This window comes from Anomalospiza imberbis, chromosome 6 (genome assembly GCF_031753505.1).
Source record: "Anomalospiza imberbis isolate Cuckoo-Finch-1a 21T00152 chromosome 6, ASM3175350v1, whole genome shotgun sequence".
NCBI classification, from domain to species: Eukaryota; Metazoa; Chordata; class Aves; order Passeriformes; family Viduidae; genus Anomalospiza; species Anomalospiza imberbis.
In genome coordinates, this window is record NC_089686.1 from 57,430,685 (window position 1) to 57,458,679 (window position 27,995).

At 38.2% G+C, this 27,995-nt stretch overlaps 1 protein-coding gene, 1 long non-coding RNA gene and 1 other non-coding gene across 4 annotated transcripts in view; 1 reads left to right on the forward strand and 2 right to left on the reverse strand.

Moving 5' to 3' along the window:
- Positions 1-27,995, reverse strand: part of IPO7 (importin 7) — a 34,481-nt gene that overhangs the window by 4,466 nt on the left and 2,020 nt on the right. The window contains exons 2-24 of the mRNA XM_068194622.1: positions 21,214-21,295; positions 19,463-19,616; positions 18,955-19,113; positions 16,524-16,680; positions 15,816-15,905; positions 15,312-15,406; positions 15,124-15,208; positions 11,991-12,125; positions 11,363-11,462; positions 10,263-10,339; positions 9,801-9,917; positions 8,936-9,025; positions 8,256-8,421; positions 7,349-7,509; positions 6,393-6,521; positions 4,770-4,836; positions 4,566-4,691; positions 4,172-4,269; positions 2,709-2,804; positions 1,800-2,020; positions 1,489-1,694; positions 951-1,157; positions 486-602 (exon numbers count right to left, since the gene is read on the reverse strand). Of these exons, the coding sequence (XP_068050723.1) occupies positions 486-602; positions 951-1,157; positions 1,489-1,694; positions 1,800-2,020; positions 2,709-2,804; positions 4,172-4,269; positions 4,566-4,691; positions 4,770-4,836; positions 6,393-6,521; positions 7,349-7,509; positions 8,256-8,421; positions 8,936-9,025; positions 9,801-9,917; positions 10,263-10,339; positions 11,363-11,462; positions 11,991-12,125; positions 15,124-15,208; positions 15,312-15,406; positions 15,816-15,905; positions 16,524-16,680; positions 18,955-19,113; positions 19,463-19,616; positions 21,214-21,295 (2,935 nt within the window). The remainder of the gene's footprint in view (positions 1-485; positions 603-950; positions 1,158-1,488; positions 1,695-1,799; positions 2,021-2,708; positions 2,805-4,171; positions 4,270-4,565; positions 4,692-4,769; positions 4,837-6,392; positions 6,522-7,348; positions 7,510-8,255; positions 8,422-8,935; positions 9,026-9,800; positions 9,918-10,262; positions 10,340-11,362; positions 11,463-11,990; positions 12,126-15,123; positions 15,209-15,311; positions 15,407-15,815; positions 15,906-16,523; positions 16,681-18,954; positions 19,114-19,462; positions 19,617-21,213; positions 21,296-27,995) is intronic.
- LOC137476396 (uncharacterized) lies at positions 77-27,970 on the forward strand. 2 transcript variants are annotated; one of them, XR_011000349.1, is made up of 3 exons: positions 77-197; positions 9,807-9,933; positions 27,669-27,970. It is a non-coding gene; the product is annotated as an uncharacterized lncRNA (long non-coding RNA). The 2 variants fall into 2 exon arrangements; XR_011000350.1 differs by lacking the exon at positions 27,669-27,970 and adding an exon at positions 15,735-15,933.
- Positions 8,573-8,742, reverse strand: LOC137476718 (small nucleolar RNA SNORA23). The gene has a single exon (XR_011000552.1). It is a non-coding gene; the product is annotated as a small nucleolar RNA SNORA23 (small nucleolar RNA).

Genomic DNA, 27,995 nt, shown 5'->3' on the forward strand with positions numbered 1-27,995 from the left:
TTAAAAGAATCTGTATTATATGTGATATTTAATAGGCTTAATGATGTGGCTTTACAGATGGTACTACTTCCATAATTTAGTATTCTCCTAGCCACAGAATCCTTGTCTATCCCAGCTGGACTCTGTGACATCTCAGGAAATCATACATCAGCCACTCGATGTGTTTGATAACATACCTGGAGTTCTTCTACCTTCAGGTAATCAAATAAATTGTTTTCAAATCCAAGCAATTAGGATAAATATGCTTTTATTTCCTTGGCTACCTCCCCAAGTGTTTCTACCATTCCTCCCACCTGTGGTATTGCCACCCAGTTTGTACATGGAGGCTTTGTGCCCTGACAATTCAAAGAGATTTCAAACAACCCTGTTTTGATGGAGACATTATCAGGCTTGACTTAAAGGCCTTTTCTGTATCAGGCTTCTTGAGCACACCCAGGGCATTCAGAGAGCAAAGGAGGCATTACTGGTCTAAAGGGTGCAAATACCGTGTGCTGCCCGCCGCTGGTCTGCCAGGGTCGCTATGTCCTGCAGCTGCTTCCTTTGCTCCTCGGTAAGGCCCTGTGTCAAAGCCTGGTACCACGCGGGGTTACGGTTCTGAATTGCTGCAGCAGAAAGAAAACATAAGCAGAAGGAAAGCGTTGATTAAAGTGTTCTAGAACTCACTCACTCACTGCCATTTTAATCAGAGTAATATTCTGTTGCGGTTACATAATTCGAGACATTTAAACACTAGTACAGCTTCTGACCTCTTCCCTACCACTATAAATTCATTCAAGCAACTCCCTCTGCTATCTAAGTTTAACAATGGCATCTCCTCACCAAAGAAATAAATGGTTCAAGCACGTATTGGAAAGCCTGTTTGGAAGTTTTGAACAGCTTCTACTTAGCAACAGTGTATACTAAAGCTGAAATGTAACTTGTTGGCCAGGAAAAGAAATACAGTTACTTACTCTGAAAAATGGTTTTAAATATCTGATATTCATCAATAGGGTTATCTTCATCATCAATAATCGTGGAATAACCTTCCAAAGCAGTCTCTTCAGCATCATCTTCTTCCCAGTCTTCATCATCTCCATCTTCACCTGCCTGTTTTGCTAGGATTTCTAGATATTCTTGACCATCTTCATCAATGTCATCTTCATCACTCCCCAGCTCCTCTAAGTTAATTACAAGCAAACAAAGGTTTATCTTGAGAACAGCAAGAACAATTCTTTAGAAATGTGGCTAATTAGATAAAGCAGGCAGTGGAAGTGGTAACTTGTGGGCTGGAAAGGGAGGAACTCATTTAACTCAGCCCTGGAAGTCAGGTTTTAAGAGGGAGTGGAAAGTAAGTCAGATATATTTAAAAGTTGGCAAAAGATGTCCAGTGTTCTACTGCAGTGCTTCATTTTTCGAATTAGGACACTCAGAAGAATTCCACAAAGGAACTCAGTATCTCCATCAGAAAAAAATAAAACATGCAAAATAACAAAGCTTCCGTCTCCATACCTGTTTCCTCATCCTCTTCAGCTTCATCATCATCATCACTGTCATTTTCGTGCTCTGCATGACAGGCATATGCTCTTTTCAATCCATTAAATAAAAGGATAAAAGCTGGCAGGATCTGCCCAGCAACTTGATTTAAAACCTGTGGTATTTGCTCCAGATCAATAAGAGCACACAGGCCTAGCACACACATCTTTCTGTCATGAAGTCTACAAAACAGAAGAGTAGAACAGTTGCAAGTTTTGTCACGATTTACAAGCAGGTCATACACAGGTTTATCACAGGGAATCATCTCCAGAAGTACAAACACTTACCCCAGGAAACAGTCCACGTCATTAAGCCACTGAGTTATGAAGTGATTGGTGACAGGCTCCACATTATTGGGGAAACGAAGATTTTCCAACGTGTTTAATAGTAAATGAGGATTGTAATACAAAGCAGCTATGGCAACCTGGAGGCACATGGTTCGCAGCTCACTGGTTTTCACTTCTCTGGTCAGTCTCTCCAAAGCAGCTTCCACAAACAAGGGTATGCACTGGACAGTGAGAACATTCACACTCAGTGATCAAAAATAAAACTTGTCGTTCTGTACTTCAACAGTGTGGCACATAAACACAGATGGCATAAAATTGAGTCATTTTTAATTGCTAGCAGAAGTCAGATACAAAGATGAAATGAAAATGTGAAAATATTTAATGACATGGATTTTGTGACATCCTGCACAGCAAATATAACTTCTGGTTTTATAATCTTGTGTATTAAAAATGGAAAATAGAGAAAATGTGTACACTAGGAAGTCCAGAAAAATCAACTTATTCATCTCTCAAATTTCATAATGAAGTCTCTGGTCCTTCTATTACATTGATTGGATTCTAGGAACTTCATTCTTCATTATTTCAAAGCTATGACGTTGACAGAATAATTTTCCTTATATATTCACTAGAATTAACTTAGAATGCAATTAATTGACTTTTTAGAACCAAGATGCTCCTGAGGTGGCACTCTTCCAGAGTCATAAAAAACCACAGTTTTGCAGTGCCCTAAATTCTGGAGCCAAAGTGTGCAGGAACTCTGCAGTGCTGTCAATCCGTAACACTGACAAGATTATCGGCTGCACCACACAAAGTGCTCGTAACAAAACTCATCTTAATACATAATCAATCCATACTACACAATAAAATGATTGAGAAGCATTAGTTCTAGCAACCAAAGTCGTTACCAACCTGATCAATGCCACGCCCTTTACACTGAAGAATAATTACTTCCAACAGCTTTGCTGCATGACATTCTGCATCTTCTCCAGCAACTCCTGTAAGGACCTGAAACACAGCCATTACTGGTGGTGTATCCCCTCAAGGAGTATTCTCTGTACACCGCTTTGCTTTGAAAGCTGGTATGAATCCACCCCCTCTAACAATGCCAGCATGAACAGCCATCCGTGAAGCAGCCAGATCTACACAAATGGCTCAGCGTGACAACCAGAGCCTGGAAACTGCGGAAAGTGGGCAAAACTAACCAAATGTGGACATATTCAAGAACTCTACGGACGCTGAGCCTACCTGGCATTTTGCCAAGGATTATTTCCATGCACAAAAGAAAAACTTTTCTTATGCGTCAGTGTACTGAATTTTGTAGAAGTTTTCTTTACAAAAATGGGATATCCAGTGGAAGACCATGCCATACCTAAAACTTGTGTTAAAAATTCACTGTGCTCAGCTAACACCAATCTCTAAGTGGTCATGATGTTATATGCAACATACATTTTATATGTAACATTCTGAGAAATTACAAACACCACAATTGGCCTTGGTTGCAACTTGTTTTCAAACAAAGGCTGGCAAAGAGTTATTCACTAGTATTTATAGAATTCTCAAATAGTTATTCACTGTAATATTTAAACATCTTCAAAATAATTACTCAGGAAATACCACGGGCAGCACAGCTGACAGTTCACCAAAGCTCTAGACACCACACACCATATCCAGGGGTGGAAAACTGAAATCCCCCTATATTACTATTAGAGATGATAAAACATTAACACACATCTTATAAAAAAGTATTCCTTTCCTAACATGGTGCTAACACTCTGGAAAGCTGTGTATTCTACATTTTGACTGGACAAAGAAAGCCCAGTAATACAAACTAGAATACAGAAACCCTGCCCAAAAGTGCCTGGACTGAGTCAGACCAACTGCACTCTGCTCCCAGCTTTCACCACTGACGTGGCACGAACTTGGGAAAACAACTTCCTATTCCTGTCCCTTTACCTTCCATCCCTACACCACTTATTTAGCTAACAGGTGTCAGACCTTCAGCACACATACAGCACGTGTATCCTGGCCATGGTAAGGCTACAAATCCCAGATGGAAGAGTCCACCTACCTTTTGCAATCTGTCTTGCATGCCCATATGCACAAAGTGTACAGCACTAAACTTGCTTTGTTTATTCTGCTTTTGTTATGCAGTATTAATTTTTTGCCTTCTGCCAAAAGCACGTATCTGAAATTTTGATGCAATCTATTTAAATTTCTCTGCAATAACTGAGTAATTTCGGGAATGTTAGACGATGTTAGCAAAATGCTTTAAAGGGCAGAAGTCAAAAGCTGCTGTGGAAAAAAGTACCCAGTTTAACATGGTTATTTCTTCAGAGATGGCAGGCTTTGTTACCACACAGGAAGCTACTCACCTTCTTGCACATACTGTAGATCATTTCAAGATACTTTGTGTCTGACAGAAGTGTATCTGTATCAACAGTAACATAATTATGCAAGAGAGGCATCATATCTGTATTAAAAAGAAGGATGATCACAGTTAGGTATCATCTGCCTGCTCTTAAAATCAGGTGAAATTCTGTGTATTAATAATTACAGTTCTTGCTTAACGCTTGCCAAGATAAGCGTGTGCAAGTCATAGGTGCCTTAGCAAAACAAGTCTGGTAGCAGCAACAACAAGATAAAAATACTTCAAGTGTAACCTCACTTGAGTGTTTTCCTAACATTTCAGTCATGATGCAATTCATTGTATGGCTGAAATCGCATCCATGAAACCCTCTGTCTTCCCAATTTATTTATATTACTTACCAGTAAAATAATCAAAACCATCCTGCTGGAAGACTTCAAACACAAGAGGAAGAAGCTGCCACATTTGTGCAGAAACCTGTTGGCAGGTCAGACTATGAGCCAAGGAAAAGATCTCCTCGTAGAACTCTAAAACAAACAGAATCTAGGTAAATAGCGTGCCAATCCCATGTACTTCTAAAAGTAAGCCTGCAGAAGTACAAATACCTAATACATGCTGCTGCAAAACTGTTCCAATCACTTGCAAACAGATCCCTTCCAGCTGCTGGGTAATCTGAAAAAAAAATTAAAATAACAGGTAATGACTATTTTCAATACTTTGGAGTTGAAATTAAACACATTTTAAAATTTGTCAAAGCAGCTTCTATATATAGAATATAGTTTTTAAGAACTATTAGAAATGTCTCACATTTTAGAGTACCAAATGTGTAAGAGCAGCACTCAGCTAAGGATATGCAAGATAGTGCTCAATACAAGGTAGTTTTTGAATATGGAAGAATCTCATTATAGGGTATCCTTTAAAAAGAAAAGCCTGACTAACCCTCTACACCAGTCCCATTAAAACACTGTAAGCAAATATCAAAGGAGTAAACAATGGAAATCACAGGAGGTATTTCCTGTACCAGAAAATAAATTAAAACCAAAAAAACCTCCAAAAAAATCGTAAATACCAAACCACTTCCCAAACCTAGCTTAGGATGTTCATATGGTATGGAGACCATCAGTGTAAATGCTGGCCCTACAGACTCAGTCAGTGTTCCCAATTAGTCTGTATTAGTCCGTGGAATAGCTAACAAAACAGTCATTAGCCTGCTGAGGGCACTCACCTTGCACAGGGACAAGTAAAGGCTGAGCTTCTGGCTTTAGCTATGCAGAACAGGGTTCGAAACTAACCTGCTAAATACCTTCTCTCTTGGAACACTGGTCATCCTGTGTGAGATGTCTCTAAATATTAATGTTTACTGGTCAACATTTTCAAACTGAGCTCCTCAGAACTAGCATATCGTTACACAACATTTTAATTTAGAAGGCAAGGATTTGCTGACAAAAACAAGTACAAGCAGCTCTAGCAACAACAAAATGAGCTGAGCTGGTCCTTGGTGTGGCAGCACTGAGTTCTTGGGAATTCCCTTGGGAATTCGATGCTGCTTCTTTTAGTGAAGTCTTCAGAGCCTGACAGTTTAGTACTGAACTTTTTCAGTCACTGAAAAACTATAATGTATTTATTAAAAGACCATAGCTGACTTTGTCAAGAAAAATTTTAATCAGAAATAGCATCTTTTGAACTGGCTGTACTCTGGACAGAAGTGACTCCACTCAGTACACGAAAACAAAATGACCGAAGTTTTAATCCCAAAGGAAAATTCCCCAGGGCAGATGAGGCAGGTAAAATCCCCCATCTCTGAGCACAGCCACAAGAGCTGTATTTACCCACATCGATTCTGTCCCAGTGAGCAAACCTAGTCAGCAGAGTCAATGTTTGCAGCTATGTGAAGCTTTATCTATTTTGTTTGAAGGGCAGACCTCATCAAATCAGATGTGTGTTTTCAACTGAGCTGAGAGAGCTCCACCTGCTACAGACACATTTGAACATGAAGCTGGATTCTTACGGGAAATCCTATGGCAACATTTATGCTCTATTACTGCATGCATTGCATTAGAAAAGTGACCCACTGTGTTCCAACTTGGCTACATGGCAAGTACTTCTCTATTTTCTGTTTTAACATTTTTGGCCAAAAGGACAGTTTTACAGCTATCAATGCTAGGACTACAAAAGACTTAGAGTATTCTTAGACCATACATATCAGCTTGAAAGTAATTTTTACTTACTTCCTTGTGATCTTCAACTACACTGAGAAGTGTATCAATAGTATTCAAGATTCCCATTGCTGTCACTGCTTTGTCATCACTGCCCTCTTCATCTGGACCAGTTTGGATCACCTGGTTAAATGTCATTGCCTGCACGTAATAGCAGAACAAACCATAAATATGTCATTAAACTGTGATAATCTGGCACTCTACACGATTTCAGAAGGACTTCTGCTGAGAAAATGTGTACAAATAATAGCAGGTGACAGCTCTGCTCCAGAATTTCTTCTCAAGATGATAAAATTTGGATGTTAAATCATTGGAGCTGTCACCCTATATCTATTCCTGAATAGAAATATATAAATGACATTATGTCCCATGCAAAAGAATACATTTTCCCTTGCTAAGTTATTCTGACACAAGGTTTCCTCAGTAGCTGAACTAGACCAGAACACTTGGCAGGCATTCCCAGAGAGGACACTCTTAACAATTCCATTTTAACTCCAAGGCCTTTAATAGGGAAGCACTGAGCTGACCTCTGCTTTTGCAACCATTAATACAACTTGCTAGATACAGCCATTCAAGCTCTGAATTCCTGCTGTAGATCCAACTTTATCTTCACACCAAAATTTTCATTTAAAATCTACTCTTTAATATTTTAACAGAGACAACCTAAGTGACATTTTAGAGACTACCTAAAATGTGCTACCAATCTCATTATTACCACTATCGGGAAGAAACATGCAAAGATTTGGCAATTATTTCTAGAATTGTTCTTAGAAATTTCTTCTTGGTCTAAGTTATGAAGCCACTTCTGATGAAAAACTGTCTAAATGTAGAAGAAAATTAATTGTATCAATGCTCTTAAACAGACTGGAGTAACAACAGCTATTAACTGATGGTCAAACTCAACTATCAAATTTAAACACCAATCTTTCCCATATTAAACATCTTCCCAAGCCACCATAAAGTCTCACCAAATGCTGTGTCATTTCTACTGCAATTGGGGTAACTTCTTCACTATATTCACAGATCATCTTCTGAATCACATTAGTAAGATCATCATTTTCAGTCTCTCTTATAATATGAAGCAAAGCTTGCATTACAGGTCTAATGAATGGAGTAATATATTCTTTAGCTGTAAAACAGGTGGAATGTTTGAATTAACATTCTTAGAAAACCACAGATGAGTTTAAGAACCTACACCTCAAAGAACTTTATTTAGTGCTTCAGCATTAACAGGCCAAAACCATGAGTAGAATAAATCATTATAGCAATGGACAAATTTTAATAATATATGACAAGAGGATCAACATTTAAGTATGGAAAACACAGCACTGCAGTCTGAATTAATAAAAAACAAGATTACTGATCAGTGCAAATGTTAATTGAATGGGAATTGGTACATATACACCTTTGTCAAATTACCTGAAGTATTAAATACATAATTTATGTTTGCTTTGTGGCTTTTATGCCAGCTTCAGGAATACTAAGCCATGTAAAACCTGCCTGGATCAAGACAGCCTTTTTTTTTTTTTTTTCTTTAAATAAATTTTAACATGAATGAATATATGCCAAGACAGATATTGCCACTGTATTTCTGATTCAATTATTAGGTGCTATAAAACTGGATTTACTGTACCATGAAGCTCTTGTTTACCATGTTTCAATAATCATTATGTCTTACGTTAAGATGCTATTTATTGCGTAATTTATTTTAAAAAATTAAAGTTTTTGAGCTGAAAAATTATAATAAATGATTACAAGTTACAATTGCAAGAGGGAAATTAACATCAGGGAAGAAGAGAACAAGTCTGCCTGAACATCACAAAGTTAACACCTATTCCATTAAAGCTTCCTGCAGCTGTAAGAAAAGGCTCCTACCTTTCTCTTGATTACTGATGAGAACTTGAAGAGCTATTGCAGCTTCCACTTTCACAGGCATTTCCCTATCATCTATCAGACACCTTCTCGTGAGTTCTAAGGCTGTCTGGAGATTCTGGTCACTTTTAAATTTGACTTCACAGAAATAATGAAGAACCCAGCAAGCCTGGGAAAAAAAAAAGACATGAAGAAATTTAGAGCTGCAAAACCTACAAACAGGATTATCAACTATTTGTATGTCCATAACCTACACAGATCATTGAATCTGAGGTGCAACCCCTGATGAATCAAGATACTGTAAGACTTTTCAGTGATGAAGATGTTTGAGAGTGTGGAGGCTGGTCAGTGGGCAGACATCACTAAACCAGTACTATGATCTCAGGTTCATCTTTGGCCACAGGTTTTGTGTGAGCAGTACAGTCTATGTGTAAAACACACACAGACCCTACCACCAGACACAGACGGGAAACTGTGCACACAGCGCTGCAGCCATTTCGAAACTACACAGGGGCTATCTATAATCACATGTAAAAACTGGTACTCATCCCTGGAGTGAGTGCACCATTTATTATGAAAAAGGTGCAGAAAAGGAGAGTATCTGTGAGAGGGAAGAAGTTGCAGATTTCTGAATTCTTCAGTTGGAACAGTGTATCTCAGCAGTAAATGCAACACTTTCTTACCCGTGCTCTCATGTAACCCAGCTCACTGCTGAAGAGAGGGAACACATGATTCTGCAACATATATTCCATCTGATCCTTATAGATCTTTTTCTGTCAAAAAATGAAGGGAAGCACATCAGTTTAAAACTTCATATAAAAATGTATTTCTATCCCAATAAAAAAGTCACACATGATAAAGTGCAAAGAGTGTAAACCTCAGATTTTTCACTTATCCCTTTTTTAAAGTCTATTATGCAACAATAATCTCCTGTATTAGTAATTAAACTTGGATCCTACACAGATTTTTAAAATTTTCAGTCATTATACTGACACCTTTTTCCTCAGCCATTTTTTGACCCCAAGAGACACCTTTCAGTTGGCAGCACACTGGCACCAAAAGTAAAAGTGGTCAGGGAAACTGCTTAGAGCTGTGGTCCAAAAGTCCATGCCATGCATCTATTTTGCTACCATTTTAACTGAGCAACATCTCTAATTTCATTTTATTTGCTCTCTTCTAGACACAAAAACCAGTCCAGTAAATAATCAGCCTCTCACTGGATGCACTTTTTTTCTTTTCTCCCACAAAAAAGGGAATGTAATTAAGTAAAGCACAGAAACGGTGTAGTAATTCTCACCAGAAGCACAGAACTTAAAGGAACTTAATAATCTGAACTTGAACATGACCTATAAAACTTCGGTAATTAAGTAATTAAGCTGACATTAAACCCAAAACAATTAAGTTCAACAGCTTAAAAAAACCTGGCAGCAATTCAGAAACTTGTGAACTCTGAGCTATTAGCATTTCTTCTAAGGCACATATGATAGAGAAAGCATAGGAGGGGCACAAAAAAAGGATGAATAGAACCACTAGATTTGTTCTGCTTACTTTTAGGAGGATTTCAGCCAAAGAACCAATCATATGTAAAGCACCATCTTTCTTGCGAGGATCAGCATTTGGCTCCGTAAGGATCTGGTAACAAAAGCCCATTGTCTTCTGCAGGACCTAGATTACATGGAAGGTTATTCAAAGTATTCCAGTCCATCCTCCCAGGTGCCATTCTCTGTGCTCTGAAATGCTACAATATCTAACAGTCTGCTCCAAGTCTGGAATTTGGGCAATATTTTATGTCTTTGTTTTAAACACACCATATTCTGTCAAGAATGGGCCCTAGGGGAATTCGCAAATACAAAAAAATCATAAATAAACCAGTGCAAAATAAATTTGGAATCTCAAATTTTAGCATACTATGATATGAGAGCAGAAAAGTAAAACTTTTATTAATAGCTCTTTCAGCAAATAAACTGAATTTAGCTAGTGGTATTTCAGTATAATCCTTGAACAACTCACCTCTTTCCTTTTACTACACGATGTAAACAATAATGTCTGAGCAGCAGTTGTTGGAGAAATGAAGTCTTCAAATACATCTGTTAAATAACATTGTAACAGTTTAAAATTCTTTACTACAGTTCATGATCCCAATGTATTTCACATGAAAAAAAGAGCCCCCTTCAGGTGGTAAATCCTGCTTTCTAGCTAGAGATATTCCAAGTCCAAAGAGTAACACGTGGTTGGATACATATGTTTCATGTTTTTCATGACGACTGCCTCTGCATGTCTAATTTGAAGTTCTATGTCTCTTATTTTTAACATAAATATTTTTTAACAGTAGAAGCAGACACAACAGTCAAGTTTTGACATGAATGTTATTTGCTCTACAGGCCAGCACAAAGAATTAACTGGGTTAAAAAATGCCCCATTTCTCATTTCTCTGCAGAAGAGGATTATCAGAGCCTTGTGTAATACCTGTAGTGTTTACAGGTATGCCTCTGACCTGAGGGATAAAAACTCCCAAACCCCTCAAGATTCCTTATTCTAGCCATATAAACATTCTTAGAGAAGGGAAGAATTTGTTCAGGGAGTCTGAAGTATTTTTTTGTTCCCAGCCTCAGAGGACTGCACAGACTTAGAATAAACCCCAAGATAAAGTAGCAGAGCACAGGAAGTGAAAGAGGACAAGTCTGGAATGCCAGGCTTACTCCATACTGTGTCCTTTACCACTGGGGTAAATCTGCTCTGAACTGTGCCATGGATGAAATTCCCCAAGAAATCCAAGGCCTGAAATATTAGCTGTTTATGGCATAAGCTTTAAATGACATTAAATTTATGAAGTTGTTGCTAGCAAGACCAGGACTGTTTGACTTGCAATAAAAACTGTAAAAATTTCATACTTTCACAAGTGCACAAACTCCTGTGTCACTGCTGACTGTTGTATCCTCCCTCCTTTCCACCAACATGTCCAACTTCTATTACTTGGTTAATACACTGCGTTTCTGTTTTTTTTTTTCTTTAAAGATTAAAGCCATCTCAGTTTTCACAAAAACACCGCATAAAAATCCCATCCTTTGCATAAAATAATTTTTTAACGTGAGCAGATTTCCAACACTCACCAAATTTCATGCGGATATATTCATATGGATCTTCTTGCCAAAGCTCTTCATCAGCATCTGTGTAGCACATCAATGGGAAAATAACATCTTGGATGATTCCCTGGAATAAAAAAAAAGAGATTGAAAACAGGTTACCACTACTAAATCAATCTCTATATTGTGTCCTGTATTTTACAGATTTTCTCCATCCTGTCACTTCCTCATATAAAATGGTAGCATTCTAAAACTATTTGGATTTAGGGTGGATTTATGTGGCACTTTACAAAAAAGCAGATCTTTTGTGTTTAGGTAGAGTTACAATACAACACAAGATACTAGATTGGCTTTGGATAATGGCATGTGGAGATGATTCAATGCCATAAATTCAGCAGCTAACAGCATCTCCAAATATGCTGTGTTACATTGTAATCTTTAATAAATTAAAGCACATAGGAGATACAGCAATAAATTAGCTGGCTTTGTTCATATTTCAAGGTAACCTTCACTAAATTGGCTTAAACTCTTTCCACCAGCAATTTATAAGAGAAGTGCCTAAAATGTGAATTGTAGCAGGGCTGGAAACACTGTACTGTAAACTGACTAATGTATTTCTGAGTCATCTAAGTATTAAACCCCCAAAATGGCTTACTTGAATATGAGGTTTCAGATTCTTCCAGGTGACTGCATGAGACACTCCTTGATTGATGTAATTTAGCGTTTGCTGCAGAACTCTTGGAGCCATGTACTGCTTTTCCTTGTACTGGTACAGCACCTTCAGCAGCACCTAGAGAAATCAGATCTCCTCAGTGTCTTCTACTGAGCACAGCCCATTTTCACCACAATTCTACCCTCCCTCACAAGCCTACATAAGACCCCCTCAAAACTGAACAAACCCCCCATTTATTCATTAGCTAAAATGGGTACTGACTAAGCCTTCTACCAAATGTCATTGGTAATTTTCTAAAACAATTTGCAACTCATACTGGTATTTTAAAAATACCATCCTTTAATAACACAAACCATACATGCTAATTCACCACCAACACACCCCAGGGGGCCTTGCCCTCTGAGGTTTATTATTCCATCTTCACTCTTTGGGGGCAGAAATTCCCACCCAGCCACTGGATGAGAACACTCTACACTCACAGCCTACTGATGTGTGCCTCTGTGCTGCCTCACAGCCACCCAGCTGTGCGAGCAAAGTGCGTGTGTGGAGTGATCCATCAGTCACTCACTCCCTCTGGCTTTCTGGCCTCAACTCTTCTCCTGTGGTGGCACCCAAAACTCCTTCAGAGGGATCCACCTGTGCTCCAGTCCATGGCTCTCCACAAATAAGGTCATGAAAAGGACACGGGACCATGACTAGTAATTAAATTACAGCTCACAGGAGAGGTTTGCATGGGTAATGCAAAGGGAAATCCCTTAGCCCAATCCAGGTCCGTGGAAACACTGCACCTTCAGAAGCAGCATCACTAACTGGAGAGAAATGGCAAATCCCATTTCCCGGATTTCATTTAAGTCTTCACACAAAAGAAGCTTTTTTTTTTTTTAATCCCAACCCAAAGGAGCTGGAAAGATATCAATCTCTAATGCCACCAAAAGAAAAATCTAGGGAAAACAAGATTCTTTATTTTGAAAATGAATGCTGTTGATACCATTTATTACACACCAAGACTGAAGTGTTCTTCCCAAAGGAATTGCCTTGCACTTCAGTTCAAGGAGGATGCACTCATTCATCAAAATATTCACAGCTTTAAAAAGAGTTTTGTGCTCTAGATGCTTTATCACTTCTCAAAGTTTGAACTGCTCATGTTTAAAAACCTTCAGGATTTAGAGAGAAATTACTTGGTACCAACACCTGAGTACAAGGTTTTGTGGCATTAATTATTGAGTTAGGATAGAAAAGAGCAAAAGTTCAAACTTGCAGGATGTTTTAAGACTATCCAAGAAGATGTATGTAGTTTCATGATTCAGATGTAGTAGGTAAAGATATTAAAAAATTAAGAAAATTTTTAAGACCTGCAGTGAGGAAAAGCAGGATGGACACTCTGGTGCAAATAAAATAAAATTCTGTAACAGTGCCAAGGAACTACAAGGCAGCAGTGTCCAACCAGGGCTTGGTTCTGGCTCATGAGAAATGTCTTGAGCAAAACAGCTGCTAACACAAGGGATAAATTCAGGGTATTCCAGCTAGGCAGCTCAGCCTGGTTTGGACAAGCTAAGAAAGTTTAGCTAAACTGAATGCTGAATGGACAGAATTTTTTTTTTTGGAGAGGTGGAGGCTAATCAATGAGAAGTAATTATGACAATAATATTTAGCAGTATATTTCAAGTTTATACTTGAACTATCTGTAGTCTTATGCCTTTTATTTATCTATTACTCCTTTACTAAAAGGGTGCAAACACTTTGGAGAGTAGAGAGAACTCAATGAAACGCGTTATCCAAATTTGTATTCTTCAGTATTTCAGAGATTTCCAATTTGTGTAAAGAAACACATCCTGCTCAAAGATCTTCCACAGCATTTATTTGACAGATTCCATGTCCTGAGCAGAGGCCCAAGTTTTATCTTCTGCAGAAAAATGGAGGGCAGAACCTTAATACAGTCTGTCTTCCTAAACAAATTACATTATTGTTTAGGAACAAACTAAGCCTGCCAAAGTATTGATTTTTTAGCAGTTTTCTTTAAGTACCTGAATTCTTAGGAGCTTCCTAGCTGCAAAAACAATAAGGATCAAATCTGATTCAAAGAGAACGTAAAGAAAAACAAGCATTTTGTCAAGCCGCTAAAATTATCTTTGCAAAGAGTACTTTTGGCCATAGCCCTTTGTGAGAACTTCATTTTATCTTGGAAGTGCAAAGCAAGCAGTAAGGCCTTAAAGAACATGCAATAATGATCTGTCTAATGTCACCTAGGGGTGCCAGGTGAGCACCTCAGGAAGCAAAGCTGACACCACTTCCCTGAACAGAATGTTGGGATATATTGCCTCACACTCCATGTGAAAAATGCTTTCCATACGTAGGCTAACCTTCAAAAAGCATAGATTAATGAGATACTTTCCCTACATTTCTTCTTTTATTTTAGTCCTGTAATTCATTATAATTTCATTATAAATTAAGAGAACTGAAACTGAACTAAGAGCTATTTGTCTGACTCAAAGGCTTTGAAGAAAACATTTCACACTGTGAGACTTTCATAAATCAATAGTCCATTTACATTTGCAATATAATCCCCTTAAAATAAAGATATTTATGAACCAAATATGAGGAAATTGTATAAAAACATACGTGAGGTTTTTAATTAATCCACAGATTGTTTGCATACAGCAGACAACACAGCACAAGTGGCAACCCCAAAACAGGGAGATGAGTGGAAAGGGAACATAAGAGAGCCTCTGCTTGATCAGGCTTTTGCAGAAGGCTCAAAATTTAGTGTTTACAGATTTGGAGTCAAAAAAACCCTGTATCAGAGACTAAAAGGTAGTTCTGAAGGTCAACTAATACCACATATACCCATCTCTTTCAGAAAGGAAAAAAATTGGTAGCATTAGTCTGAAGCTTATGTGAGGGCTTGTAAGTGAAAAGTGGATTGTGATATGTGGCAAATGGCTAATTTCTTTATCAGACTTTTATTTTTAAAGCCCATAGACATCACTGCTTTCCATACCAATGTGCTTGAAAAAAAACCAAGTGAATAAAAGCAATTTCAGCAAATACTGAAATAAGCAACCAGTACTAAGTCTAAACTTATCCCAGTACTCCCCCCACACTCAGTGTTTCTTACTTGCTGAACACCAACAGCGAAGGCCTTCAGGAAAACTTCAGCAAATTCATTGTACTCCTTGGAAACATTACCAGGGCTTCCATACCTAGAATTAGAAGCAAGTATGTAAACTCAAGGGTGCAGCAATGTTACTGACTTGAATGTTTGCTTGGGTTTTTTTTTTTTAATAATATTGGAAGAGAAAATACCTCTCAAAAAGCCTAGCTAAGATATGTAAAGCCCACTTCTTGCATTTCCACCAAGGCAACTCAGGTCTATCATCTTCATCAACCTGAAGGGTTTCCTTTAGGGAAAAAGAAGACATTATTTACCAATTATTCAAAAAGAGTTCAAATTATATGTAACTGGAGCAACTACATAATATATCTTGCTTTTAACCTGCCATTTTAACTTCTAGCTTAATAGAAGTATGAAGTAGAGCATATATAAAAATAAATCCCATGAAATATGCCTAAATGATCAATAAATTTTTGAAACAAGAAGCCAAAATAAGTTTTACTATAATTTTAGAACAGAACTTGCACACAGGCTACATATTTTCAAAATTTGTTTAGTCTGTCTGAAACTCCCCATTTAGCCTAATCTTTTTATTATTTTCTTGGCACCTGTAGAGAAAAAAGAATGCAGAAATAACATTCTAGTGAATGAAAAATACTTAAACTTAAAGACAGAAATAGCCAAAAGCCACTTACAGCTGGTACATCCCTATCAACAACAGTCTTCAGGATTTCTATCCACTCAGTCAGATTTTGCTGATTTATCAACTCCAAAGGCAATGTGTACTGGTTAAAAAAAAAACAAAACATAAAATCATTTTTTAATTGCTTTATAATAAATTTATGTTACTTTTACAGTCAGAATTTTAGCTTTCAAATCTTTCCCTACACTTACTTACCATGAAAGACTAGCAATTTACCTCAAAAACCAGGCGAAAAGACTCAACACAATCTAACCTATATCCTAAATATCCTCAAAGGTGCTAGAGGTATTTGCTCCAATTCATTGTGCTTATGCAATGCTAAAATGTTACCTAAATGGATGTTACTCTAATTCCTGAAGCATTTAACAGCAGTTCCATTCCAAACTGCTATATTTACACTGGTAATTCTCTGTAGGCTGGCCTCCACAATCTGTCCTTAGAAAACTCATTTTCCAACTGGTTTTCCAGCAAACGCCCTACCTTTAAAGGATGGCATGTGTAACTTTTATCTAATGCCAACCAGGAGTAGCACTGTTCAAAAGTAAAAGCACAAGACAATCAGAAACTTGTGATTCATGGAGCTGAGTAGTAGGGAAAATGATTCAGATGTAATCTAATACTGTAATATTTCTGTCATTCACTATTTTAAGGAAAAGCATAATGCTTTAAATTATTGTTCAAGTATATACAACTTTTTTACCTGGACAAGGGCATAAAATATTTTGAAGATCTGTTTCTGGATGAGGACAGACTGGTCTGATGGATCATTCAAGAGCTGAATGAAGCTGTCCTTCAGGACTGGCAGAAAATGTTGCATTGCAGCTATCAAGGGACTCCGCTCCTCTGGTTTCTTGTACCTTTAGAGAAGAACCAAACCAGTTTTGTAGTTCTTTCAGCTGGCTGTAAATTCAAAAAGCTCACTTTGCCCCAGTGTGGGCACAAGTAGGTTATATGACAGCTCATAACAACCTGTGACTTAAAAAGAAACCCCTAGGCAGTTCGTGTGACAGAATCGGAAATAAAGCCGTAGCCCGATGGTGTTACAGATAAAAAATGCACTCATCAGAGTTCACAATTTGTCAAAACATTTGCAGAAGCTACATTGCTCCACTGACACTGGATAAAGCAAGCTGAGGAGCCTCTCACAGCCTGGCACTGATGGCTCTCACATCTCACCATTTAATTTGCCCAAAGGCAACAATCTGATAGAGAAGGTGGGATTCCAGGCTGTGGGGCAGACTCTGAGCAGACAATCACCCTTGAAATAAAACCTGAGAGCTATGCCAGGGACAGCCCAGCAGCTTGCCCATGCTGAAAACAAGGCTCCACTTCCTTTCTCCAACATTTCAAAATTCCTGAAAGGAAACGAAGCCTCATTTTGAAATCTTTGCCCCAGATTTTAATTTATACACAAGAAACTAATTGATTCAAGAGTTATCACAGCACAGTAGGATCTTTTCTATACCGGTGATGACAATAACAAGGTAAAATATCGTTTTGTCATTGTACATTTATTTCTTGATTCAGCAATCAACACTTGTCAGACTCTTGTACTCCTGGGGGAGATTTCTGGGTTAGAGGATTGAGCTGTGGTTTGGTTTGTTTTTCAAACACATTTTTTGTAGACTTTTCACTAATACTAAATACCAATACTCAGCTTCCTGAACAGTGGCAATTTTCAGACTATACCAAGAAAAAGACTACTCAGTCTGCTGGCAGATGGCATGTTCTGCAAGAACCACTATAAAACACTGAGCCCCAAAAGCCTGTTCAATAATACAGTTTTCATGCATTTTCTGAACCAGAAATGCAAACATTAAGATTAAATGTTGCTCAGGAAAATTCTGTTTCTAATATCACCAAAAAAAAAAAAAAAAAAAGAAAAACACTAGAAAAAAATTACTATGCTAAGAGAAGCCATTTGATCTTGCTGGTTGAATTTGAAGAAAAAAAAAAAAAAGTGAAAAGCTCCAAGATATTTATGTCCCATGTTAAGGGAAAAAAATTCAAACTCAGGCAGTAAAAACTTGATCAAAGCAATAATATTACACAGATTCATGTCCCACTAAACTGACTGAAACATACTGAAATGTGCACATTCCTACGTGATTGGTGACATGAAAGTCACCCTTGTTGACTCCACCAGAAAGCTGAGCAAGCAGGAGCAGCTCCTGGCCTCAGCTGAAGTGTTTGACCAGCTGAGACTACAGACACACCTGTTCTCTTACCACAGTGACTGCACTCAGATCCCCAAACATGGATTTCTATCCTCATAATTCACTACCACTGAACACTTCTTGATTTACAGCTCCCAGATCTCTGCAGCATATCTGGTTAAAGATCTTTAAGCTGATAATCGAGCGAGAATTTTTTTTTTGCTTTCCTTTCCTAGCAGGACTTACAATCTTCAGCCACTAAGAAAACTCCCACTTGGGATTACAAAGATTTTTATGGCATTCCTGTAAAAGTACTTTTGAGAAACTGACATTCACTGTTTTACACTGACTGACGTAAAAATCATTAATTAGATGGAAATTTTTCCATGTAACATTTTAAATCAAGGACCTGAAACAGAAATGTTATGCATTCCAACACATTTAAAGAATAAGCTGTGGATTCCATCAGTTCCACTACTGCAATTCCCTGACTCCAGGACTGTCCTTTTCTCTGATCATACCAAAGTGAGTTAACTCATTCTGAGCTCCCAACACTGCAGATTTCACACTTTTGAAATCTTTCTATGGTTACTGTCACCAAGTACTAGAGTACCAATTGTTTAAATGGAATTTAAACAAAAAAATTCCTGCAAAAGTCATGATTTTGAGCAGACTTTCTTACTGCCATCAATCCATAAAGAACAACTACCACATTAAGGTTTTAAAACATCCTTTTTTTTTCTGAATTCAGACTTTTAATGAAGGCAGTCTTTCTGTAATTTTTAGTTGAGAAGATGCATGAGCCAGCATCTGCACAGCAAGTAGTCAAGAATACTTTCTAAGATTATGTTTCCATCACGTTTGTGCAGTCCCATAAACAATTCCACATGGTTACAATAGACACAGAGTACAAAAAATAGACACCAACATATTAATTCTGCTGGTTTATATGGAGAAAGACCAGAAAGAACTTACTCATAGTTTTTCACAAGTTGATAAAGACAGAGAAGAATTCCAAGCCAACAAGCACTATTGTCAGACTGGAGATAAAATCCAATTTTCTCCACAACTGCAGTCCAGCGACTTGGATAATCATACTTGATAATGTGGTGAATGCAAGTAGTAAGCTGCACTCTGGAAATCAAAACCATAACAATTAAAAAAGTTACTACTATTATTTTGATAATATTCTCGTAGTGTTGTAGCAACAAATACTATCCATACTTAGACTTCCTTTTTGTTTACAAGGTTTAGGTTCTGTAGTTTCTGCTTAATATTCTCCATTTAAGGAATTACAAATTTCTACATGTTACACAAGCTGAAAACTGTTTTTCCATCTAGATTAATTCTATGTTTAGGATACACATTGTGTGACAATGATGCTTAGCATGTGGGTGATCTTGGCTGGAGGAAAAATATAAAAAGAAAGAAAGTCAACAGTCAGAATTCACAGGCAATTCACACAGAGGCTAAAACTGTGCACCTGATCAGCTCAGGAGAGTGGATAATGGCTTCTACAATGTTCTCACGGATACAGTGCCTGTCCTCTTCTGGGATGGAGTAAGGTGGGATCTCTCCAGGAGCACTTTCACGGTCCGGCCAATACTGGGTTATCATATTTTTCAAGTAGATAACCCCTGTGAAACAAGAGGGGCAAATCAGCTGGCAGCCATTCAAAGCACAAAACAAACACGTGTCTTGCAAGCAAATATTTTTTAGAACAAAACGGACCAAAATTACAAAAACATTGGCCCTTCCTAAGTAGGAGAATCAAAATACATAAACCATGCAAGTTATTAACTCAATAATTTACTAAACTGATACTCTTTCACCCATTTACTATAAAAATATTACAGGTATTGCTTTTAGCTGTGATTCAGGTAAGTACTTGTGAAACTACTGAGCAACACACACTTCTGAAAAATCCATTACAATGATTTTCTCAATATTTCCATTAAAACGGAAAAAGAAAAGCTGATCAATACCAATGACAATCTAAAACATCTCTTGTAAACAAAAAAAAATCTAATTAAGTCTGTGATAGAGGAATGAATGCTAGAGAAACAGAGCTCCTTTATATCCAGGTTATGGGCTACAGCAATTTGCAGCAATCAGGCTCCTGGAACAAACCCTGCATTTACCATTTGGCAACCAAATCCAAACTGCTTGTGTGGCAGAATATAAATCACAGCACTTGGAAAAGTACTTACAACATGCAACAGGAAATCTAAAATGGCAAACTGGTAACAAAGTTACTGTTAATCTAATTCTACATAAAAGTCCATAAAGCAACTTCCCTTCCTAAATTTCATATGCACCTTTTGAAGACTCAGAAACCAGATGGTTTCTCAAAGTGTCTGCAGAGGTCAAGAAACACTCAGCACATTGGGACAAGACTGAAGTGATAGGGACTTCAGCCAGCCCTCAGAGGGATCGATCAACAATTGCTTTGCAAACACACACTGTTTGTCAGCTGGGCCTTGAATGAGCCATCCCCACTCTCCACAGGATGCTTTAGGGTTTAATTGGCTTATGTGGAGGAGGGTGAAACTTCAGAGGTTTTCTTCAAACTTCCTTCTGCATGTTACATTGTAAAGCAGTAAGCTTTCTGAGTTATCATTTGAACGGTACTCCCAAGCAGTAAGATAAAAATGCAAGCTAAGTTTAGGCTACAGCTTAGAGTAGTCTACTACATGGAAGGTCCAAATAAACAATCCAGATCACACCCTCCTGACCAGTCAAAAAACCCACTGAAGTATTGCACTAAAAACCTCTATCAAGTAATTAGAGTAGCTTTAAATTGATGTTTGGAGCTGTCAGTAATCAACATCCAATTTCACTGATGGCTCACGTGCAAATAAGTGGGGTTCCAAAAGACATAACCTGTTTTCTTCCCCTTTGTATGTTTAGAAACATTAGTGCTCCCAGTACAAGTTTAAATGACCTCCTTGGACCAAGTGCACCAGCATCATAAACCATTCTGCTTCCCTCAGGAATGTTCACTAGAGATAAAGGGGAAGAATCATTCAAGAGCCAGACACTCCTTTTCTTTCTGTCCTCCTTACTCAGTGTATGGTGCCAGATAATAACTCGTGATGACTGTAATGTGAGCAACTCCCAACTTCTGAGTGCTTGACATTAAAACCATTAGAATTCCTTAACAGTATCTGCATGTGTACTTGTGTGTATGCACCATTTGAGTAGATACAATGACAAAAATATTTGAAAACTTGCCTGCCTGTCTCACTGGTAAATCCAGTTGCTCGGACATAGTGATCTGAAGCAGAGTCGAAACAAAGTTCACTGACTTATGAGCCTATGGAGAAGGAAAAAAAAAAAAAAAGAGTTAAGTTTTGGAATACTTCCATTAAGTTTTACAATATCTTTATAATGATGTAATGCCATCAGTAGAATACCAGCAATTCAGCCAGTTGCACAGGAGTCAGCTAATCAGCCAAAGCATTCCAAAGTTTTGTGTGCACTGTATTTTGTAGACAGCAAGGGGGAGGAAAAACCCCACAGTTTAAGGTAACAGAGCTGAAGAAATCACTGAACAGGAATCAGCCTTCCACAGTCACCAAACATGTTCCCCATTTAGAACAAACACTTGAAGCAAGAGCACCTGAACAGCCTGGAAAACCCAAGCACAGCAAGTTTACAGTGACCTTTACCAAGGAATGAGTTCATTTCATAAGAAGCTATGAAACACACGGGAACTGTGTTTTAAAACTAAGTCCAACTCCTACTTCATCAGTTTCAAGCGACCACTGATGCACTACTGCAGTAAAGCAGGGAGGTCCAAATGGAGACACATCTGCAGAGTAACAACTTCCCAAGGATTTGCTTAGAAGGAGTTTCACTCAGAAAGAAAACAAAAAATGTTTTTCTTACCATAATGAGAATGTCACTGAGACAGTGACAGTATCAGTGAACTGTCGCTGATACATTAAGGACTGGATTGTGTTTTCAATGAGGAAACAAACCTTAACATTATTATAACACACTTCACCCACCTTTCCCAAGCATCAGGAACTCCAGACAATAAATTATTTTTGCTGGGAAAAGCAAGTTACAATCCTTAAAAGCTAACTCTGCTTTTCTTAACTGAAACCAAACATAATTTTCCTCAAGGTAAAGTGTCCATGGACATCAGTTAGAGTGGGAAATCCCTATTTTATGCATGGAACAAAAATTCACAAGGGTGGTCAAGGCCTGGAACACTTATCCACAAAGGCTGTGGGACCTCATCCTTAGAGATATTCTGTTGGACAAGTCCTGATCTACCTCATCCAACTTCCAAACAGCTTTGCTTTTCTGCTTTATCTTCACTTACACATCAATGTTATTTCCAATGTTCTTTGCAGTTCCCCTATCAAAGACAACTGCACAGATCCACATAATTTAACCTGTTGAACTCTTAGGAAAACACCTTTTACCCACTTGTTACTTTCAAAACCATTGAAATTATACATACTATTTATGAAAACCAAATGGCTGCCACAGATACTGCAGCAACTTCATATCATAAAGAGAAATAATCAGAAATTATCCTTCCATTCCTTTAGTATGACCAAAAACTCTTCTGACAGTATGAAATAATGACAAGATTCCTCCCAAGTGTGTCATGCTGCTCAGCTCACTCCTACAGTACTAGAATGTTCTCTTCACGTTTCATTTTCCTGAGCAAGTATCTCCAAGAGGTTCCAGTATAAACAAGTGTGAAAGGGACAGCCTGGGACATGGCATTGCTACTCAGATTTGGTTAGTGCAGCTTGTTTTCTACCTCCTGTCCTTTAAAAGAGATTTCAAATGAAGGACAAACTTGACTTAAGAATCTGCCCAAAAGGTTAAAACACTGTTGTACACATTCATCGTGAGCACTAAAACTCTACAGGCTCCAGAGCACCCAGAAGCATCTGGTCCCACTGAAATGTTTATTTACAGAGCGTGGTTTGATGAACTGAGAGTAACTGACACTGCAATATGAGCACATGTCCTGCTGACCCATGTCCCTCTGATATTCCCCAAGTCCTCAAGAAGCAAACACACTTTCAAATTAAAAAAAAAAAAAAAAAAAAAAGTAATTGCCTTCAACTGCCAAGTAATGGTTGAATAAATAAATTTAACATAAAATTTCCTGGTTGGGTTTGATTTCTCCTACAGCTCCAGGCCCGTTAAGTTGCTCCTTTCCTGAAGGAACATGAACAGACACAGAGTCCTGCAGCACATTCCGAATGACATCAGACCCTAATTCAGCACAGCACTCAATTAAACGCTTAACATTAATGGCAGCAGCGGAAGTGCTCCTGTGTTTAACGTGTCGTGAACCTGAAGAAAGCTTTCAGTTTCAATAACCTTTAACTCACCTACAAATAAGGTCATTTTAGTCTGCATAAAATGGACTTCAAAGTGCAAACTGATGTCTTTCCACAAAGGCTCTCAGCTTAACAGATCCCTTTCCTATAGTGAAAATTTGCAATGTTTGCAAAGTCAGAAGCATTTAATCCTATAATTTAACAAATGAAGGATTACTTTCCCTTTCTCATGATAAATGACCGCTATACTTGTAATAAAAACCATCAATTTCAGCAACAAATATGGAAATAATGCTTAAGAGCTACTAAGGAACTAACGGGAAAACCAAAAGAAATTAAATTTTAAAAATCTTATGTCGTAAAAGAAACAAAAAAATAGACAGCAGTGTACAAAACTGCCAAACACTGAAATTTGCTAAAATACCAAAGAATGTTTTCTTCATTTACCAAGATAGGACTAAGCCTGTGCCTATAGCAGGCTACAGAAGCTCCCTAGAAATACCAATTCTATTAGTATGAGGGATTAATATATTTTCATTGGGTTCTTTGAACTATAGCAAACTTTAGGGGACAAAACAGAAACATTTACAGCATTATCTGCTTGGTTTTTTAAAAATCTTACAAGAATCATCCTTATTAGCATCTGAAGCATCAGACTCCAACCAACCATGAGGATGAGCTGCTTTATCACCTTTAGTGGTTCAAAGCAGATTCAGCCAAGATATAATCTGTGCTTTTAATACAAGTAAAATACCTTGTACTTGCCAATCAAAGCCTGTTCTTAATCCTCGGTTAAGACCTACATTCACACAGAGCTACATTAACACTTCCATGCATTCTCTGTGGAATGTAAAGGACTCCCAAAGTCTTCACAATGACCTCCTTCCCAAGCCACTGAAAGGAAGATTGCAGAGAAACTGAGCTGTAGGGATGAGTAGGGACAGTTCCAAGAAGACAAGGGTGTACCGAATGCTCAAATAAAACACCAAGTACTACAATCACCTCTCACCGCTCTGCTGCACTCTTAAAAAGAGCATCCAATGTTTTACTGGCACTTGGAGAAAAACAACTGAACCTAAAATAAGACATCACCACAGGTGCCTTTTTATATCTACAGCATTAAAAAATACACCTCTCTTTCAGCCATTTCCATCTTTAATAATTTTACTCCCCCAAGAGGGCTGCCTCTCAGGACAGCATGCTCCTCCTCACTGAGTGCACTGCTAAAAAAAACCAACCAGACTAAAAACCACACCTATTTTAGGTTCAGTTTTGAACTAAAATCAGGATTTCACAATGGTCACTATCACATACTCTAAACTGCATGAAGAACAGAAAATTTTTAAGACTTTAAAGTTTTGACATTGGTAAAATTTTGACTTTTATTCTCTTGCTCCTTGTTAACATGCACCATTTAAAAGTAAACATTAAATTTAGAGAATTGCACTATTATTTTAAAAAATAGTTCTGTCACAGAAGTCAAGTTTTCCAACACTTAACTCAGCAATTAAAGAAAAACAAAACCAAAACTCATCTCAAGTCCTTCCCCTTTACAAAAGGTCCAACATGCCATGTCACTGGTATGACTTTGCTGTCTAAGAGCCAAAGAATTCGGGGACTTTTCCCAAGAGCAATCTTTGCTATGCAGCCTGGCTAGCTGAGGAATGTGTTCTATCAGACCACAAACCTTGCACCACTGTCTGTTAATACCAATCACTGCTCCAGAACACACAATCTTTTTGCACATTGCTGTTTTTCCTAGCAGGGTTGCTTTGTTACACATGTGCTAAAAGAGACTTTGGAGAAAAGTGCCACACCAGAGCTGCATAGTCCAAAAGAGCAATGAAGTTCAAAGTTAACATTGAAGAGACCAGTTCATGGCATGTGAACTATGAATAGTTAATTACAACGTGGAAAAGCACTTTTCCTCCAGTAATGATACTCACTGCAGTAACTTAAATTAATCTTTAATGCTGGAACATTCATCTCTCACACAAAGCCTGTGTGCCTCTAAATGATAAAACCAAGTTTCATCTTGGGTAAAAAGACCTCCATGCATTCTTTTCAGACATCAGGAAGCTGACACACCATAACAAATACAGTACAATAGGCACCTCCTTTACTGTTGCCCGAAAAAGCAGAACAGATGAGCAACACTTACTATATGCTGCTGAACTGGAACCCCAGGTTATTTATACAGCTATTCAAAGCAGCACACATGTGAATAAAGGCTAACATTTTAAAAATAAAGTAGATTTAAAAAAATTCAATGTTTCTCCTCCATTCCAGTTTTGGGGAAAAGATCTACAAGCAATTTTTGATCTAAGCCATAGCAGGACTGGTTGCATGTCAACTATTACACTGAGATGAAACTGTTTTCTTATAGAAAGGTAAGGTCAGGAGCTGTAAGGCCACGCTGAATCAGCAAACTGCCCTGTAGCACTCTTTCAATTCTTTTTTAAGAACTCAGCAGGTGTGGAAGTCGTTCTGACCTCAGTTTTTTTTTGCAAGCCAGTTCTGCCACCTCTTATGCAGCTACAGTGTATATGCAAACCTAGCTTAACGTCCACAAAAGATACACACACACTTAGCAGCTCCTGCAAACACCCCTGTCTGCTCCTTTCATCGCTGTCTGCAAGTTTGGGGACTATTTGCTCTACTGGCTGAGGAAAAAGCAATGTGCTCCCAGCAAAGGCTTGCTAGGCACATACAGGAACTATTTGCTAAGTCATGAGAAAGTGACAAGTGGGTTTTACCTGGTGCTGGGCTACTTGCACCCAGGAGGGAACTTCTTCCCAGTGGAGCCAAGGCTCCCACGGTTCCTTACTGCCCCCAAGGGGATTCCTGGTGTTGGACCAGCCTTGGCACATGCAGCTTTAAACACCCAAAGCACCCCTCATCTAGCACACACCAGAATATACAGATGGAAGATGAGGGAAGTGAAGGTAACGGAGTACTTTGGGTAAAATGTCACACCAACAACTTCAAAAGAGACCCCATGATCTGATAATTGAAGCCAAGAAACTCATGCTCTGCTCTTTTTCTTACGCTACAATACAGAGCTGTAGATGTCACACATGCACACCATGTTAGAAAAGGTTAAAAATAATTCAAGCTGGAGGTGACACTATAAACACCTCGCCAAAGTATCCATAGCATTCCAGCATTTGAAAAATCCTGTCTGAAAGACTCCATGTGAGAAGCTTGCTTCTTCCCCTTTGACTACCTTCCACTCCTAAAATCTCAGTAACAAGAGTGCAATCACTTAATGGAACCATTCCATCCTTCTGACATTTGTAGCTACTAGGGAGGCAGTGAAAGGCACTGAACCAGGCCCTACTGCACTGTTAAATCAATGGTGATGGTGGCCAGCCAGCAGGGATTCCTCTTTATCCTTTCCCTGTCACTCACATTGCAACATGAAAAACCTTAAATGTAACTTCTGAAAGTCACTTCCCAGTAGAGTGTCAGGACGTCTCCCTAAACAAACTCTGTTGAGCTCTGACTTACAAAAAATGATGAGTTCAGACACAAAAATTGGACTGTTAGTCTAAAATGATGTCTTACTAGCTCACACACTGAGGTTAATCTCAGAGACTTACAAGACTTATGTCACAATAAAGTTATAAATTCCCTGGAATTACAAAGAAAAAACCTGCAAGGAAAGTGTCATCTAGCAACTGCACCTTTATAAATATGTTGATATTAAAAGATGAAACAACACTCTATATTGTTTTCAGAGTGTCATTCCAGAGCTGCATAGTTAAAAATACCTATTTTCATCACAATTTCTGAGAAACTCTTTATACATGAAGCACAAAGACTATTTCAAAAGGCAGCAATGTCTTCCTGCTGCTTTCCAGTAGCTTAACTGAAGAGTCTGGTTCTAAGTCCTGGTAAAACACAGCTTTCCCCTGTGAGACGGGGACAGAGATGGGTGAACACCTCAGGGCACCCCATCAGCTGAAAATTCTGAGACACAAGAGCCAGTGATCTCATTCCCCTTAACTTCTTTTCACTGTGAGAAAAGTAAAGACAAGGAGACCTAAATACTTGCTTTTTAACATTATCTCAACTCTGAAAGTTCTCACAGCCTTTTATGTGCAGGCAATATAACCTGATAAAACTTAGTGAAAGGAGAAATAAAAGATAGAATAATTCATGACTTAGCCACGGTCAAAGGAAAAATAATAAAGCCTGGACAAATCAAGAATCATACACTCTAGTCCCCTTCTCCAGTCAGGAGAACTTTGTTGACTGATAGGATATGCTGAAGACAGATCCAAAAACTTGCTTAACTCTTAGCTAATAAGGTATCTCTTGCACTAATCAGGAATATCAATTACTGACTGATGCACAGTCTTTTCTGCTAAGGTAAAATGACCATTCTGCTGAAAGCCAGTCTCATCAGCTCAACAGAGGCACTTCTGACAAATTAAAGTAAACTGAAAGGTCAACCAAGGACAACTATTAAGCTATAAAAACACCTGTGCAGCCTGGCCATGTGCAAGAACAGTGTTCTCTGCTGTTGTGATCTCATCTTTACAGAGAAAGAGACCCCCATACCTGTAATTAGGTATTAACTGGTAACAGAATTGCTCTAACATTCAACAAATTCAGACCAGCATCCTGCAAGAAAATGCATGGCTGACTTCAATAAACCTAAGTAAAACCAAGACCATGCATGTGAATAAAGCTGAA